Here is a 16,727-nt window from a genome sequence, read left to right on the forward strand (position 1 = left end):
ATACCTCAAGCAAAACATCACCCACTATATGCAATCATCTACAGTAATCATACATACACTTAGCATATAACATTCGCATCACAAAGCTATAGTTAGTCAAAATCCATCAAGCCATAAATCTATAACTTCATCTACATTCATATTCTGCAAACATCTGCGAGGTGCGTGGTAGAGCCCCCTTCCCATTCTAGTAGTTTTTAGAGCTTCTTCCCAATCCAGTGATGGATGGAGCGTGGGAACTGGTTGTTTAAATGCCTCTGAGCGCATTGTAAGTAATCTAATCTTGCCGTTACGATCTCTACGGGAGAGATACGTAGAGTGTGGTAGTATGTTCCTGGAGTCTTCATTTAAAGCCGGTTCATGGAACTTTGTAAGTAGGCTTTCTCGGAATAGTTATGTCTATCTTCAACAGTCTGTTAGATCAGCTTCTTCATCATCTCCCTGACACTATGCCATAGGTCAAACAAATATGTGACCATTCGTGCTGTCCTTCTCTCTATGCGTTCAACATGCCCTATTAGTCCTATTTGGCACGCAATTGAGCAATATTCTAGGATGAGTCACTCGAGTGATTTGTAAGTAATTCCCTTTGTGGACTGACTGCCTTTTCCTAATATTCTACCAATGAATTGGTCAGCTACATGCTCCACTTACGGCTGAATCTGTGCGATCGTTCTATTTCAAAACTCTACAAATTATTACACGCGCTATTTGAATATTAGCTGACAGATTGCAAAGGTGGATCTTTGATACTACAAATTATTACACGCGCTATTTGTATATTAGCTGACAGATTGCAAAGGTGGATCTTTGATACTGTAGCCGTAGTACAATACGTTTTTCGTTTTGTGAAGTGCACAATTTTAGATTTTTTAACATTTAAAGTAAATTGCGAATCTTTGAACCGCTTTGAAATGTTATCTAAATCTTACTGGATATTTTAGCAGTTTGTTTCGGTCGATACTTGATTATAGAAATGCCGGAAATCTCTACTTTTATTGTGTGAAAAGTCGTTAATATACAACATGAACAGCAAGTCTCTCAACACACTTCCGTGGGACACATCCGAAGTTACTTCCACATTTGTCAATTGTTCTGTATCCAAGTAAAGATGGTGCGTCGTCCATAACAAAAATCGTTAATCAGTTTACAAATTTCGCGTGAGACTTTCTTTTCGGAAATCTAGTTACAATGCATCTACCCGACTGCTGAGCTCCATGGTTTTCAAGATTCCGAGCGAAAAACGTGCCAGTTGCGTTCCACGTGATTCATGTTTTCGGAATCCATGCTGATTGGCATGGAGGAGATCACTGCGTTCAAGATACCTCACTACGTCAGAGCTCGGGATTAGTTCTAAGATTCTGACACAAAATGGATGTCGATGGTATGGACGGTGGTTTCGTGGATCACTTCTGCTAGTTTTCTTGTAAACATTTGGGACCTGTGCTTTCTTCCAACTAGGGGACACGGTCTTTTGTATGAGGCGTGTACGGCAGCGGCAAATTTAGTTTTGTTCAATTTTTGCGATTTCAGTTTTTTTCTCAACATCACTGCCGCTAACATCTATATCACTCGATTTTGGAGTGATGCGAGAATTATTAGGTTACTGCATAAGTTCTAAGGGTTTTTGTTTTGCGTGTTGGTACTCCGGTCACTATGGGTTTATTTATATACTGTCATGTTTTCATTTGTAGTTCACTGTTGCTATTTGAGATTACATATGGTCATGTTTTTCAATTGGAGATAGTGAGTGGAGCTGTGGAGGCTAGAATATGGATTACCAAGCGGGGAAATCGAAACATTTCCGACGTATTCTTCTGTTTGAGTTCAGTAGAGGGGTGACAGCAGCAGAGACAGCCATAAAACTTTGCGCCGTGCATGGGGATAATGCTATTCGACAAAGCACGGCAAGAAAATGGTTTTCATCTACATCTACATCACACTCCGCAAGCCACCTAATGCTCTGTGGCGGAGGGTACTTTCGGGACCACTGTCTGATCCCTCCAACTCTGTTCCACTCGCGAACAGTGCGTGGGAAGAATGAGTGTCGGCAAGCTTCTGCTTTGGCTTTAATTTCTCGAATTTGCTCCTCGGGGTCAGTATTCGTGATGTATGTGGGTTTGGTTTGGTTTGTGGGATTAAAGCGACCAGACTGCTACAGTCATTGGTCTCTTTTTCCAAATACTAAAAACACCCACAGAGAATAAAAACGAGTAATAGAATAGATCACAGATGACACAGAACAAGACAAACTGAGACAAAGACCAGACAAGACGAACTAAAATCACACAGAGTGTGATGGTGGTTGGCCAACCATAGAAACAAAAAAGGAAAAGCCAACCACCGAGAAACGCATTAAAAACTCAGATTAAAATCTTAGGCCAATGGCCAGAATCAACACGAAAGAACATAACAAACACTCAGATTAAACGAAAAAACCCCTGCCCGAATAAAACGTAAAACTAAGCCAGCCATAGCAGGGTCATCAGATAAAAGGGCAGGGAGCATATCAGGCAGCGCAAATGTTTGCCTGACCACAGCTAAAAGGGGGCAGGCCAACAAAATGTGGGCCACTGTCAAAGCCGCCCCGCAGCGACATAGAGGAGGGTCCTCCCGGCGCAGTAAATAACTGTGTGTCAGCCGGGAGTGGCCAATGCGGAGCCGGCAAAGCACTACGGAGCCCCTGCGAGTGGGTCGCAGGGATGACGGCCACGCAGCTGTCATCTCCTTGACAGCACGGAGTTTATTACGCGTTGTCAGTTCGCGCCATTCATCGTCCCATAGCCCAAAAACTTTGCGGCGTAAGACTGCCCGCAAATCAGTCTCTGGGAGGCCAACATCCAGAGATGGTTTACTGGTGGCCTCTTTCGCCAGGCGGTCAACATGTTCATTTCCCAGGATACCGACATGACCGGGGGTCCACACAAAGACCACAGAGCGGCCGCAACGGGCAAGAGTATGCAGGGACTCATGGATGTATGTGGGGGGGAAGTAATATGAGGACTGTCTCCTCCTGAAATGTGCTGTCCCGAAATTTCAATAGTAAATCTGTACGTGATGCACAACGTCTCTGTTGTAACGTCTACCAGTGGAGATAGTTTAGCATCTCCGTTATGCTCTCTCGCCAACTAAACGATCCCGTGACGAAACGTGCCGCTCATCGTTGGTTCAACTGGCTCTGAGCACTATGGGACTCAACTGCTGTGGTTATCAGTCCCCTAGAACGTAGAACTACTTAAACCTAACTAACCTAAGGACATCACACACATCCATGCCCGAGGCAGGATTCGAACCTGCGCCGTAGCAGTCGCACGGTTCCGGACTGCCCGCCTAGAACCGCGAGACCACCGCGGCCGGCGCTCATTGTTGGATTTTCTCTCTCTCTCCTATGATCTCTACCTGACTGGGATCCCAGATAGATGAACAATACTCAAGATTCGGGTGAACAAGTGCCTTACAAGGCATTTCCTTCGTGGATGAGTTACATTTCCTTAAGATTCTTCCCATGAATCTGAGTCCTGTGTCTGCTTTTCCCACTACCTGTTTTATATGGTCATTCCACTTAAGGTCGCTCTGGATAGTTACGCCTAGATATTTTACGGCAGACGCTGTCCCCAGCTGTTTGTCATCAATAGTGTAGCTGTACAACAGTGGATTTCTTTTGCTATGTATGCTCAATATATTACATTTATATACGTTCAGGGTCAACTGGCAGAGTCTGCACCACTCATCAATTCTCTGCAGGACGTTCTGCAAATTCTTACTATCTTCTGGCATTGCTACTTTAGTATAAACAACTGCATCATCTGCGAATAGCCTTAAAGAACATCGGACGCTTTCTACTAGATCATTTATATATATTGTTAATAGCAACGGTCCTTTGACACTTCCCTGTGGTATTCCGGATATTACCTTTACATCTGTCGATTTAGTTCCATTAAGAGCGACGTGTTGAGTTCTGTCTGCAAGAATGTCTTGAATCCAATCGCAGGTTTGCTCCGATACTCGGCAAGTTCGCATTTTTTTCATTAAGCGGCAATGCGGGACGGGGTCAAACGCCTTACTGAAATCAAGGAACACGGCATCAGCCTTATCGCCTTTGTCCACTGCGCTGTGGATCTCATGGAGGAAAAGAGCGAGCTGAGTTTCGCGGGATCTCTGTTTGCGGAATCCATGTTTATTTTTATAGAGGAGAAGTTCATTTTCCAAGAACGTCATAATTCTTGAGCATAAAACATGTTCGATAATTCTGCAACAGATTGACGTCAACGATATAGGTCTATAATTGTGTGATCCGTCTTACAGCCTTTCTTAAAAATGGGAATGACCTGTGTTTTTTTCCAGTCGTTAGGTACCTTTCGTTGCTCAAGCAATCTACGATAAATTACTGCTAGAAGGGGAGCAAGTTCTTTCGCGTAATCTTTATAGAATCTTATAGGTGTCTCATCTGGTCCTGAAACCTTTTCACTACTAAGTGATTGTAGCTGATTTTCAATTCCGCGATCGGCTACCTCAATATCTGCCATTTCGACGTTCGCACGACGATTGATAGGAGGGACAGTGTTACGATCTTCCGCGGAGAAACATCTTCGGAAGACCAAATTCAATATTCCGGCCTTCTCTTTGTTATCTTCCGTTTCTGTGCCGGTGTCGTCGCTGAGAGATGAACAAATGATTTTGACCCACTTACTGATTTTACATACGAACTAAATCTCTTAGGGTTTATACTCAGGTCGGTTGACAACGTCTTACTTTCGAAATCCTTGAACGCTTCTCTCATTGCTCTCCTTACGCTCATTTTGACTTTGTTCAGCTTTTGTTTGTCAGCTAGATTTTTACTTCTCTTGAATCTGAGATGAAGTGCTCTTTCATTACGTAGCGATTTTCTAACAGGGCTATTAAACCATGGTCGATCTTTCCCATCCCTTAGGACTTTACTCGGAACGTACTTGTCTAGGGCATATTGAACGATGTCTTTGAATTTTTTTCAGTTTGTTCTCAACATCTTCGTCCTCATCGCAGAATATTTGATGCTGACTGCTGAAATATTCTGAAATTTGTATCCTGTCATCCTTGCTGAGCAAATATATCTTCCTACCTTTCTTAACATTCTTTGTAGGTCCCGTCGTTATAGATGCTGTCAGAGCCTTATGATCACTGATACTTTCGTCTACCTTAACTGATTCGATAAGTTCTGGTCTGTTTGTTGACAGGAGATCTAAGACGTTGCCATCACGAGTTGGCTCTCAAACAATCTGTTCAAGGCAATTTTCTGACAAAACATCTAGAACAACGCCACACGATTACCTGTCTCTGGCACCTGTTTTGATGGCGTAACACTTCCATCTATATCTGGCAAGTTGAAGTCTCTCCCTATTACAACGGCATGATCAGGAAAATTACTAATGATATTTGCAAGCTCTGTCTGAATCGCTGTACAACTACAGATCCTGACTCAGGTGGTCTATAAAAGTATCCGATCACCAATTTTTACCGTTCTTTGATACTCAATTTCCTCGTTTTAAGCAGGATCGTTTTGAAATTAGGGGCTCTCCACGTTCAGGAAGACCTTCGCGGTTTGATGAAGATAGTGTAAATGCATTAAGCCACAATTGTCCACGTCAGTATACTGGAGAACTGGCAAATGTGATGAGCTGCGGTTATTTGACCATCGTGCGACATTTTCATGCAATGCTCGCGTGTATGGGTACCCCATGCTCTAAGCCAAAATCACAAAAAAAATCAGTGGGTGGCTATATATGCATCCCTGCTTGATCGTCATCAATTGGCTCGTGAACAACGCTAAACATTCCTGTCCTGTGTTGTTGCTGGTAACGAGAAAGGGTGTCTTTGTGTTGACATAAGCAAAATAAAGTGGTGGTTGAACCCAAACAAAGCAGCAATTCTCCGTACAAAAACCTTAGCTCTTTCATAAAACATAATGCCTTCTCTGCACGATAGCAATGGAAATATTATCGACGACAGTGCTGAGCAAGCAGAGTTACTGAACACAGCCTTTCGAAATCCCTTCACGAAAGAAGAGGAAGTAAATATTCCAGAATTCTAACTAAGAACAGCTGCCAACATGAGTAACTTAGAAGTAGATATCCTCGAAGCAGTGAAGCAACTTAAATCACTTAATAATAGCAAGTATTCGGGTCCAGACTGTATACCAATTAGGTTCCTATCAGATTACGCTGATGCAGTTGCTCCATACTTAACGATCATATACAATCGCTCGCTCGACGAAATATTCGTACCCAAACACCGGAAAGTTGCACAGGTCACACCAATATTCAAGAAAAGTAGCTGGAGTAATCCACTAAATTACAGTCCCATATCATTAACGTCGATATGCAAAAGGAATTTGGAACCTATATTGTGTTCGAATGTTATGAATTAACTTGAAGAGAACGCTCTATTGACGCCCAGTAACGCGGATTTAAAAAACAGCGTTCTTGCGAAACACAGCTAGCTCTTCAAGCACACGAAATGTTGGATGTTACTGACAACGGAATTCAAATTGATTCATTATTTCTTGATTTCGAAAAGACTTTTGGTACTGTACCACACAAGTGGCTTGTAGTGGATTGCTAACTAACGCAAAGTCGTCTCAGTTATTTGCCTGGATTCGTGATTTCTTGTCAGAGAGGCTACAGTTCGTAGTGATTGACGAAAAGTCATCGAGTAGAACAGAAATGATTTCTGGCGTTCCCCAAGGCAGTGTTACAGTCCCTCTGCTGTTCCTTACCTATATAAACGATTTAGGAGACAATATGAGCAAATGTCTTACGTTGTCTGCAGATGATGCTACCTGGTAAACTCACCGGGTGAAAAAAAAAATTGCCAAATGGTTTAGAAAAGATATCCGAATGGTGAGAAATTAGCAATTGACCCTAAATAATGAAAAATGTGAGGTTATCCACGTTAGTGCTAAATGGAAAGCGATAAACTTTGATTACATGGTAAATCAGTCTAATACAAAGGCCGTAAATTCAACTACATACTTCAGAATTATAATTGCGAACAATTTAAATTGGAAAGAACACATATAATATGTCGTGGGCAAACCAAAGACTGCGTTTTATTGGCAGAACACTTAGTAAATGTTACAGGCCGGCCAATGTGGCCGAGCGGTTCTAGGCGCTTCAGTTTGGAACCGAGCGACCGCTACGGTCGCAGGTTCGAATCCTGCCTCGGGCATGGATGTGTGTGATGACCTTAGGTTAGTTAGGTTTAAGTAGTTCTGAAGTTCTAGGGGACTGATGACCTCAGATGTTAAGTCCCATACTGCTCAGAGTCATCTGAACCATTTGAAATGTTACAGGTCTACTAAAGAGAGCGTCTACATTGCGCTTGTCCGTCCTCTTTCGGGGTACTGTTGCGCGGTCTGGGATCCTTACCAGATACGATTAACAGAGTACATCGAGGAAGTTCAAACAAGAGCAGCATGTTTTGTACAGTCGCGAAGCAGGGGAGAGAGTGTCACGGATATGATACAGGATTTGTGATGGACACCATTAAAACAAAGACTTTTTCGTTGCCACAGAATCTTCTCCCGAAATTTGAATTAGTAACTTTCTACTCCGAATGCGAAAATATTTTATAATAAAACAAGGGGAATCAGAGCTTACACGGAAAGATATAGGTGTTCATTCTTTCCGCACGCTGTTCAGTAATAGAGAATTATTGTGAAGGTCGTTCGATGAACCCTCTGTCAGGCACTTAAGTGCGACTTTCAAAGTATCGATGTACATGTCGATAGATAATGTTAAGCTTCTGGTGGATCAGCGACGGTGTGGTGAACTATAAATTGCTTCCCCGAGGTTTAACCACCACTGCCGACATTTACTGAAAAACTGAGACGTCTTACATACGCATTCCAAGAACAACGACGAGGAAGACACCGTGAAGTGATGCTACTCCACCGCAACTCCCACCCACGTCCTGTTAGATAGACAAAAAACACTATGTTGGGGCTGAGTAGGGAAGCCATTCCACTCCCACCTTATTCACCTGATCTTGCGTCCTCAGATTTTCACGTTTTCCGCTATCGAACAAGCTTTAAGCAACTTCCTTTCCGGATTAAAATGCCCTCCAAACAGGGGTCGACGAGTTCTTCGCCTAAAGACCACTTAATTTCTACAGACGCAGAATCGAAACGCTATCCCAGCGTTGGCAGACTTCTAAATATTGAAGGAGAATATATTATTGATGACTAAAATCTTTGTTACGTGTATCTATTGTGTTTAGTAAACTTATGCAAAACCGGTACGAACTTATGAAGCGACCTAGTACTTTGGAACAATACCCCTAAATTTTTATTTTTAAAGGAACGTTTGAAGACCAGATTCAGCGTGTCTGCTTTACGTCAATATTTTTAGAACATGCGATCATGCGATATTTCTCGGAGATTATACATACTCGACAGTATCAAGTTAGTTGGCGATCTAGATTAACATAGAAACAGAATTACAGCTTCAAACAGCTAAAATGCTGTTGTACAGCATTTATTGTGATAATTAGTTCAGCAAACTACATTGTCATAATCAGATATGTAAAGCACAGAGCAACATATTCAAGAACACGGGGATCAGATGGAAAGGGGCGTAACACAATTTTACATAACGATGGTTTACACCATGGACTATAACACTCCTTCTGCAGCACATTTCACTGAATCATGATCAAAGGTATATTATACTGTGTCATATCATAGAACGATATTTCATAGGCATGAGAACAATATACCGAGCGAGGTGACGCAGTGGTTAGCACGCTGGACTCGCATTCGGGAGGCCGAAGGTTCAATCCCGCTTCCGGCCGTCCTGATTTAGGATTCTATGATTTCCATAAAATGCTCCAGGCAAATGCCAGGATGGTTCCTCTGACAGGGCAAGGCCAACTTTCTTCCCCGTCCTTCCCTAATCCGATGGGACCGCTGACCTCGCAGTTTGGTCTCTTCCCCCAAACAACCCAATCCTAACAACAGTATATCAGCAAGTCAAGCATAAAATAAATATTACATAAAACTACGCAGACTCTGCACCGATTACACAAGCTCATGTTCGTACATTAGCAGAAGAAAGACTGAGAGTCCGAAGACGTTACAATCAGCAACAAGGTGGCACAGTTGTAGCAGTTACAAAAATACGTCCCATCATACACTGTATAAGGAAAAACCAAAGGTCCAAGAATCTTACACTGCAGACGTACAATAAATATTATTGATTGGCGACTCCATGTTGTCTTGTGCACTACGACCAGATAACAGGTATACTTGAAAAAAGAGACAGCATTGGTCGTATATTTTTTACTATTGCAAAATCGATTTTCTGTCACTGAGTGACCATCTTCAGTCCTATATTGTATAACTTAAATTGGGATGCACTGTTGTCACTAAGCTTACGGCAATCACATAGAGTCTATGTGATTGCCGTAAGCTTAGTGACAACAGTGCATCCCAATTTAAGTTATACAATATAGCACTGAAGATGGTCACTCAGTGACAGAAAATCGATTTTGCAATAGTAAAAAATATACGACCAATGCTGTCTCTTTTTTCAAGTACAATAAATAATTCAAATCATGGTACGTTACACCAATTTTGTTATAATAATTTTAAATTAATTTGTATAAAATTTAATACCACTTTCAAAACACGACAGGATGCACTGTACCTTCAATGTACCGTCTGAGACGCAAGTAGTGAAACCAGTCATATTGCCCGTTCGTATTATGAAAACAAAATACAATAACAATAAACATGTCATAACATTACAGTGCAACCTGGTGGCTGGTTGTAGCGTCTGTGATGTTTACTTGAGATTCTCAGTCTTCATTCTGCTAATGTGCGAAAATGTTGTTGTGTAATCAGTGCTTTATCTGCGTTGTTTTATGTAATTGTTGTTTTATTCTTGACTTGCTGATGTACTATTGCTCTCGTGTTCATGAAATGTCGTTCTATGATATGGCATGGTGTGATATGCATTTGACCAAGATTCAGTGAAATGTTCTAAAGAAGGTGCCATGGTGTAGTCCATGTTTACGTAAAATTGTATTACGTACTTTTACCTCTGATTCCAGTGTGCTTGAATATGTTGATCGATGATTTACAGATCTGATGACGGTAACGTAGTTTACTGAAGCCGGTAATCACAATAAATGCTGTACAATAGCGATCTTGACTGTTTTAAGGTCTACTTCTGTTTCTGTTTCTCAGAGAAATGGTACGAGCGCCAGATGTGATTTGTGAATGTAAGTGGTTTTGTGTGTGTGTGTTTGTGTGTGTGTATGTTTGGGCCGGCGCGCACGCTCTTGCGTGCTTGCATCCTTGAGTGCTTGGAGAGGAAAATAGGAGGTGAGAGTCACTGAGAAAGTAGTGGCGTTAGAAGGAGTGGTCGAGTGACAGAGGGTTGGTGTGCGCTGCGCCATGCGACCAGGAGGTGGAGGTGAGGATGACTCACCGACGGTCTCCGTGACGACGACGACGCGCAGCGCGGCCGCCATCGGCGCCGCCAGCGCGCCGGACACGCACCAGATAGCCGCGATGCACAGCTTCGCCCTCAGCTTGGACGGGCGCGCACTGCACACACAGACAGAGCAACGGTACGAAAGCTGAATGACAGACTGCTATCCAGTATGTAGCGCTCCACGCAGATACGTTTCTTTGTTTCTTGCTAAAATAGTAATTACAAATACACTACTGGCCGTTAAAACTGCTACATCAAGAAGAAATGCAGATGATAAACGGGTATTCATTGGGCAAATATATTATACTAGGACTGACATGTGATTACATTTTCACGCAATTTGGGTGTATAGATCCTGAGAAATCAGGCCGTAACAATGTCCATGATATGCCTGGGCATCGAGTCAGACAGAGCTTGGATGGCGTGTACAGGTACAGCTGCCCATGCAGCTTCAACATGATACCACAGTTCATCAAGAGTAGAGACTGGCGCATTGTGACGACACAGTTGCTCGGCCACCAATGACCAGACGTTTTCAATTGGTGAGAGATCTGGAGAATGTGCTAGCCAGGGCAGCAATCCAACATTTTCTGTATCTAGAAAAGCCCGTACAGGACCTGCAACATGCGGTCGTGCATTATCCTGCTGAAATGTAGGATTACGCAGGGATCAAATGCAGGGTAGAGCCACGGATCGTAACACATCTGAAATGTAACGTCCGCTGTTCAAATTGCCGTCAACGCGAACAAGAGGTGACCGAGACGTGTAACCAATCGCACCCCATACCATCACGCCGCGTGGTACGCCAGTATGGCGATGACGAATACACGCTTCCAATGTGCGTTCACCGCGATGTTGCCAAACACGGATGCGACCATCATGATGCTGTAAACAGAACCTGGATTCATCCGAAAAAAATGACATTTTTCATTCGTGCCCCCAGGTTCGTCGTTGAGTACACCATCGCAGGATCTCCTGTCTGTGATGCAGCGTCAAGGGTAACCGCAGCCATGGTCTCCGAGCTGATAGTCCGTGCTGTTGCAAACGTTGTCGAACTGTTCGTGCAGATGGTTGTTGTCTTACAAACGCCCCCATCTGTTGACTCAGGGATCGAGTCGCTGCACGATCCGTTACAGCCATGCGGATAAGATGCCTGTCATCTGGACTGTTAGTGATGCGAAGCCGTTGGGGTCGAGTACGGCGTTCTGTATTACCCTCCTGAACCCACCGATTGCATATTCTGCTAACAGTCATTGGATCTCGACCAACGCGAGCAGCGATGTCACGATACGATAAACCGCAATCGCGATAGGCTACAATCCGACCTTTATCAAAGTCGGAAACGTGATGGTATGCATTTCTCCTCCTTACACGAGGCATCACAACAACGTTTCACCAGCCAACGCCGGTCAACTGCTCTTTGTGTATGAGAAATCGGTTGGAAACTTTCCTCAGGTTAGCACGTTGTAGGTGTCGCCACCGGCGCCAACATGGTGTGAATGCTCTGCAAAGCTAATCGTTTGCATATCACAGCATCTTCTTCCTGTCGGTTAAATTTCACGTCTGTAGCACGTCATCTTCGTAATGGCCAGTAGTGTATAAGGTTGGAAACATTAGTTTCAAATTTTTGCAAGGAAAATCGCCAAACAGCCGTTTGTTTTGAGAAATTACATTATTTTATTTTGACAATCGGTTTCGGCATTCCGTTAAGGCATCTTCCGGCCTCTTACGAGCTTCGTGTATGGACAATCAGATGTTTGTATATTCATCATGTTACCTCCCATTCAGAAGGCTGTTGCACTCAGCGACTGTTATATTGACTCGTAAATAATAGATTTCAGCTATCAGTCGTCCTTTTTAAATTTTATTGGCGGATCTAGATTTCAGCTAAACTAAATCTTCACTATGAATTCGTTATTCGAGTGCTTGCTTCGAGGAATTGACAACAACTGAGCGTACACGCAGTCCCGGACTGTGTGAAGTCTTCGAAGGATGCACTCCATTGAATGAACTGTAGATGAAGCCCGACCAACAGGCATTACATGCATTGATCAAAAATGATAGTGCATTGAGAATGACTAGTTTAGCTGAAATCTAGATTTGCCAATAAATTTTAAAAAGGACGACTGATAGCTGAAATCTATTATTTAGATATGTTTCGACATTGATATTCTGGAGCCATCAGTATCTGGAAACCGTGAATTCGTTATTTGTGTGCATCTTTCTAAGACTTCACACAGTCCGAGACTGCGTGAGTGCTCAGTTGTTTTCAATTCGTCGAAGCAAGCATTCGAATAACGAATTTATAGTGAAGGTTTCCTTTAAAAATTATTTTTGTTTGATCTTGAACTTGTAACAACAACAACGCTGTACTGATTTTCGATAAATTAGTGTAATCGATGTTCTGATTTCATTTCTTTCCTTTCCAGTCATTACGTTAAAGAAAACTGTAAACAATTTTCGATGTGAAGATTAATGTTTATGTCAAATTGCAAGCAATATTATAATAAAATGGAAATGTAAGAAATCTTGAAAGTGTTGTAAGATGTTAAAGTTGTAATTGTGCACCTGGTCCATACGTAGGCAATGTATTAGGATATGTAGAATGCAAAACCTCGGGTGAATACCCTGTCTGTAGGGGAGCGGTAAAAGGTGGATGGCAGGCGCGCGCGGGAAAATGCACACGGGCGCGGCACGGCATAACGGGCTCAGTAGTAGTAGTAGTAGTAGTAGTCGGAGTTTGGCTTTGATCTGTGCAACACGTTCTGGATCGAGGAGGCTCTCCTGGAAAACGTGATTTCGTTGAGCCTCGGATGTGCCGTTTCCGACGACTATACAGCATGGCAAAATTCCATAGGCACTAAATGGAAAAATATTGCGACGCTATGAAGAAGTAAAGTGCCGATACATTAAGAGCCATAGCTGTGATTGTATGTGTGCTCTGCGCCTCGCCATCTCGCCGCCCGCCAACCGCCACATAGACACGAACAGGTTGAAACTATTAGTACTGTATTCGTGTGGACCAGTGTTACGTTTGTTCCTTACTGTTCAATAACAACTTAACTTTTACCAGAACAGTCCTATCATTTAATTATCCTAATCACTAACCTAGACAGGGTCCTTTCCACATGTTGTGCAATCCGAGTGTCCCGAGATGAAGATTTAAAGTTTATGTTAATAATAATTACCTGCAGACCTATCTATGTTAGAATGATGTTTAAAGAACTTTGTTGTTAATGAATTTATAGGCAAATAGTATAGGTCTGACAAAGTTAGAAGATAATGTTGAAATTGGTTTAGTAATGAAGGCTAATTAATTTGAGACAAAAATAATGGTAGTTAAATGAGCAAGAAATAAGACAAAAAGGGTAGTAACTCATATATTGGAAATCTTGAGTGCTTAACAATTTCGATAATCAAAAATTTCAGTACAGTGATCATAACAGTTTCAGGGTCACCCCCCCCCCCCTATTCTTTTCTATTCATTTAAATTCTGAAGTGTACTGAACTGATTTGACCAGCAAAGTTAAAGTCAATATAAAACCAAAATTTATTAGTGTTTTACCCTTTTCAAAATTGACATTGTATGTGTGTTTCGAAAGTGCTATTTCTAGGGTAACCTATGCCCGATTTTAATCAGATCCATAGACAGTACGAAGTTTGTAGTAAACATTATAGTGTATTGTTGTGTATTTATGGCATGTTCATATTAGTACAGAAAGTGAAATTATTAGTTCAGTTGATTTTCTGGTTCTAAAATTTACCATATTATGCAGTGTTATTACGTGTTGTTTTGCATACACGTACTTCAACTTGTACAGGGAAGAAACTCAATTAATGCCTAATTAGGCTGGCGACCGTTTTATTAACAAATTGGTAGCATCTGCTGTGTTGTTTCTTGTCCGTCCTAACGTGTAGTTGCACTTCAGACTTGCTTGACGTATCATTGTTGTTACTGAGTGGGTGGAAGTCTGATTTTGCCTCCATTCAGGTACATGCGGTCAACATATATACCAAAATCCTTTCTTATAAGGTGAAGCCCGTCAACTTACCATAGTACAGGCTTTAATAAGTATCGTGCGCAGTAGCGTAGGGTTACAAGTGGCTTCCCGGTGACAGGACATCCAGTTGTTGTCGACCACAAATTAACGTGAATACCGAACAGTGGATGTTCATTGGCACGAATTGCAATAATAATTAGTAAAGTAAATATCAGTGAACGTCAAGTACGATAGTGTGGTGTAATTTGCGTTCAGTATGGACAAGAACGTAGAAACAGTAGACGTGCCGAGCGTAATGGCAAACGCGGCTGGCAGTAGCAGGAGTTTACGCGGCCAGATAACAGATGGCGTTAGCGGAAGACAATTGGCGTACATACAATATCACGAACATGTTAACGAACAGATTGAAAGGTCGAGAGTGCCTCGAACACAGCAAGGGATGAAACAAGAAGTAGAGGATGACTTTGTAGATGATAGTGGGTATGTGAATGAATCCACTGACATGTTTGATTCACCAAAGATAAAGAAAGAACCGAAAGAAACTTTTGAAGTTGGATCGGAACACACCGATTCCGTAGAACAAAACAGTGTGAAAATTTTAAGCATGAACGATTTATTTGAACAATTAATCAAACAAATTGCAGGCCAGAATGATCAGCTTCAAAAACAAGTCAGTAATCAGGTTAGTCAACTTAAAAGACACGTTGATGAGCAGCTTAAAACTCAAAGTAATCAGCTCAAAACTCAGAATGCTCAGCTTAAAACACACGTTGACGAGCAGCTTAAAACACAAGTTGGTCAGATTAAAGCACAGGTCGAAGAACAAGGAATTAAAATCAGTAAACAAATAGAACAGGTAGAACAAAAAGTGGGTAATTTGAGTTCTGTGGTAAATACTATGAAGTTTGAAATTAACACAATTAGTAAAAATATGGATACTATGCAGGAGGAAATTGAAAACATTAAGAGTAGGTTTGATGTTGAAATTCTCAACATCCAAGAGAAAGTAGAGCCCCTAGTTGAAACAAAAGTAAACGAAAAAGTTTTCGGTCTTAAAACTGAGATCGTAAACGAATGTCAACATGGAATATCAGAGTTGAAAAAGGCAGTATCAGACACCGAAAGAGATTTAGGCGAAAAAGTGACCGGATGTGTGCAAAAATGTGAACAAAATACTTCAAAAATTCAAGGCAAAATTTTCGATCTTGAGAGTAAAATTAAAGATAGGCCTGGTGTTGTCTATAATGGCACACCACTTACGAAGCTTTTGGAAGGTGAGGAACACTTCGATCCCGCCAAGAAACATAACGGATGGCATCCGTTAGATTTCATCAAAAATTGCGAGAGGATATTTCCTGAACACTTGTCTGATCAGGAAAAGATAAACGTAGTAATTAGCGCTTAGCAGGTGACGCTAAGCGCTGGGGAATTAATATGAATACCGAACGAATGACGTTCGAAGAATTTAAGCAAAAGTTTACGGAAGAATATTGGTCCGAACAAAAACAGGATCATTTGTGGCGCGAGTGTATCATGGCCAAGCTTCATGATAACAGGGGCAGAAATTGTTTGAAAGATTTCTGCGAATATTGGTACCGAAAATTGACACACTTAAGAGGGAGAAGATCCGATTCTGAAATAATATGGGAGCTATATAAAAAGCTTCCAGAAAATTCAAAGAGATATGTGGGAAGCAATCATCGCAGCTTCCAAGCGTTTCTCGAAAGGGTCGAAGACGAAGACCACTGGCGCGAAAGTCGTGCCAATTTTCAGAATTTTGGTAACAGGAATAACCGCAATAATGACGAGAGAAATGACAGCGATGGGTTTCGCGTCAACGTAATACAAAGAGGTAGAGGCAGAGGAAGAGGAAGAGGAAGTTATTCAGGTCGCGGTAGAGGGTACACCACGCAAAATAATAACGAAGCGGGAAACTGATTTCCGCGAACGTTGCGGGCCAAACGGAAGCGGACAGTATATACCGGCCCCGATTTAAGAAATGTTACCGGACTGACAGTAAAATTATGAGACAGGTTAGAGACAGGCGTGGAACGACGCAACGTGTCGTTGCGGAACAAGCGTCAGGTGCGGGCACAGATGACTCATCTTCGCTGCGCAGAGTGCTACATATTAACAGGCGAGTGGAGCATCACGGGGCAACGACCCAGCCTAGCAGAACAGCTGTTCAGAGAGAAGCCGCTAGCAATGCGGCAGCATTAGGTACGAACATAGCCGTAAGAACTGGTGAATACAT

At 42.2% G+C, this 16,727-nt stretch overlaps 1 protein-coding gene across 1 annotated transcript in view; it reads right to left on the reverse strand.

Moving 5' to 3' along the window:
- LOC126419458 (neuropeptide Y receptor type 1-like) overlaps positions 1–16,727 on the reverse strand; it is a 416,524-nt gene that overhangs the window by 16,939 nt on the left and 382,858 nt on the right. The window contains exon 4 of the mRNA XM_050086646.1: positions 10,467–10,585. Coding sequence (XP_049942603.1) covers positions 10,467–10,585 — 119 coding nt within the window. The remainder of the gene's footprint in view (positions 1–10,466; positions 10,586–16,727) is intronic.

The sequence above is a fragment of the Schistocerca serialis genome, chromosome 9, assembly GCF_023864345.2.
Source record: "Schistocerca serialis cubense isolate TAMUIC-IGC-003099 chromosome 9, iqSchSeri2.2, whole genome shotgun sequence".
NCBI lineage: Eukaryota > Metazoa > Arthropoda > Insecta > Orthoptera > Acrididae > Schistocerca > Schistocerca serialis.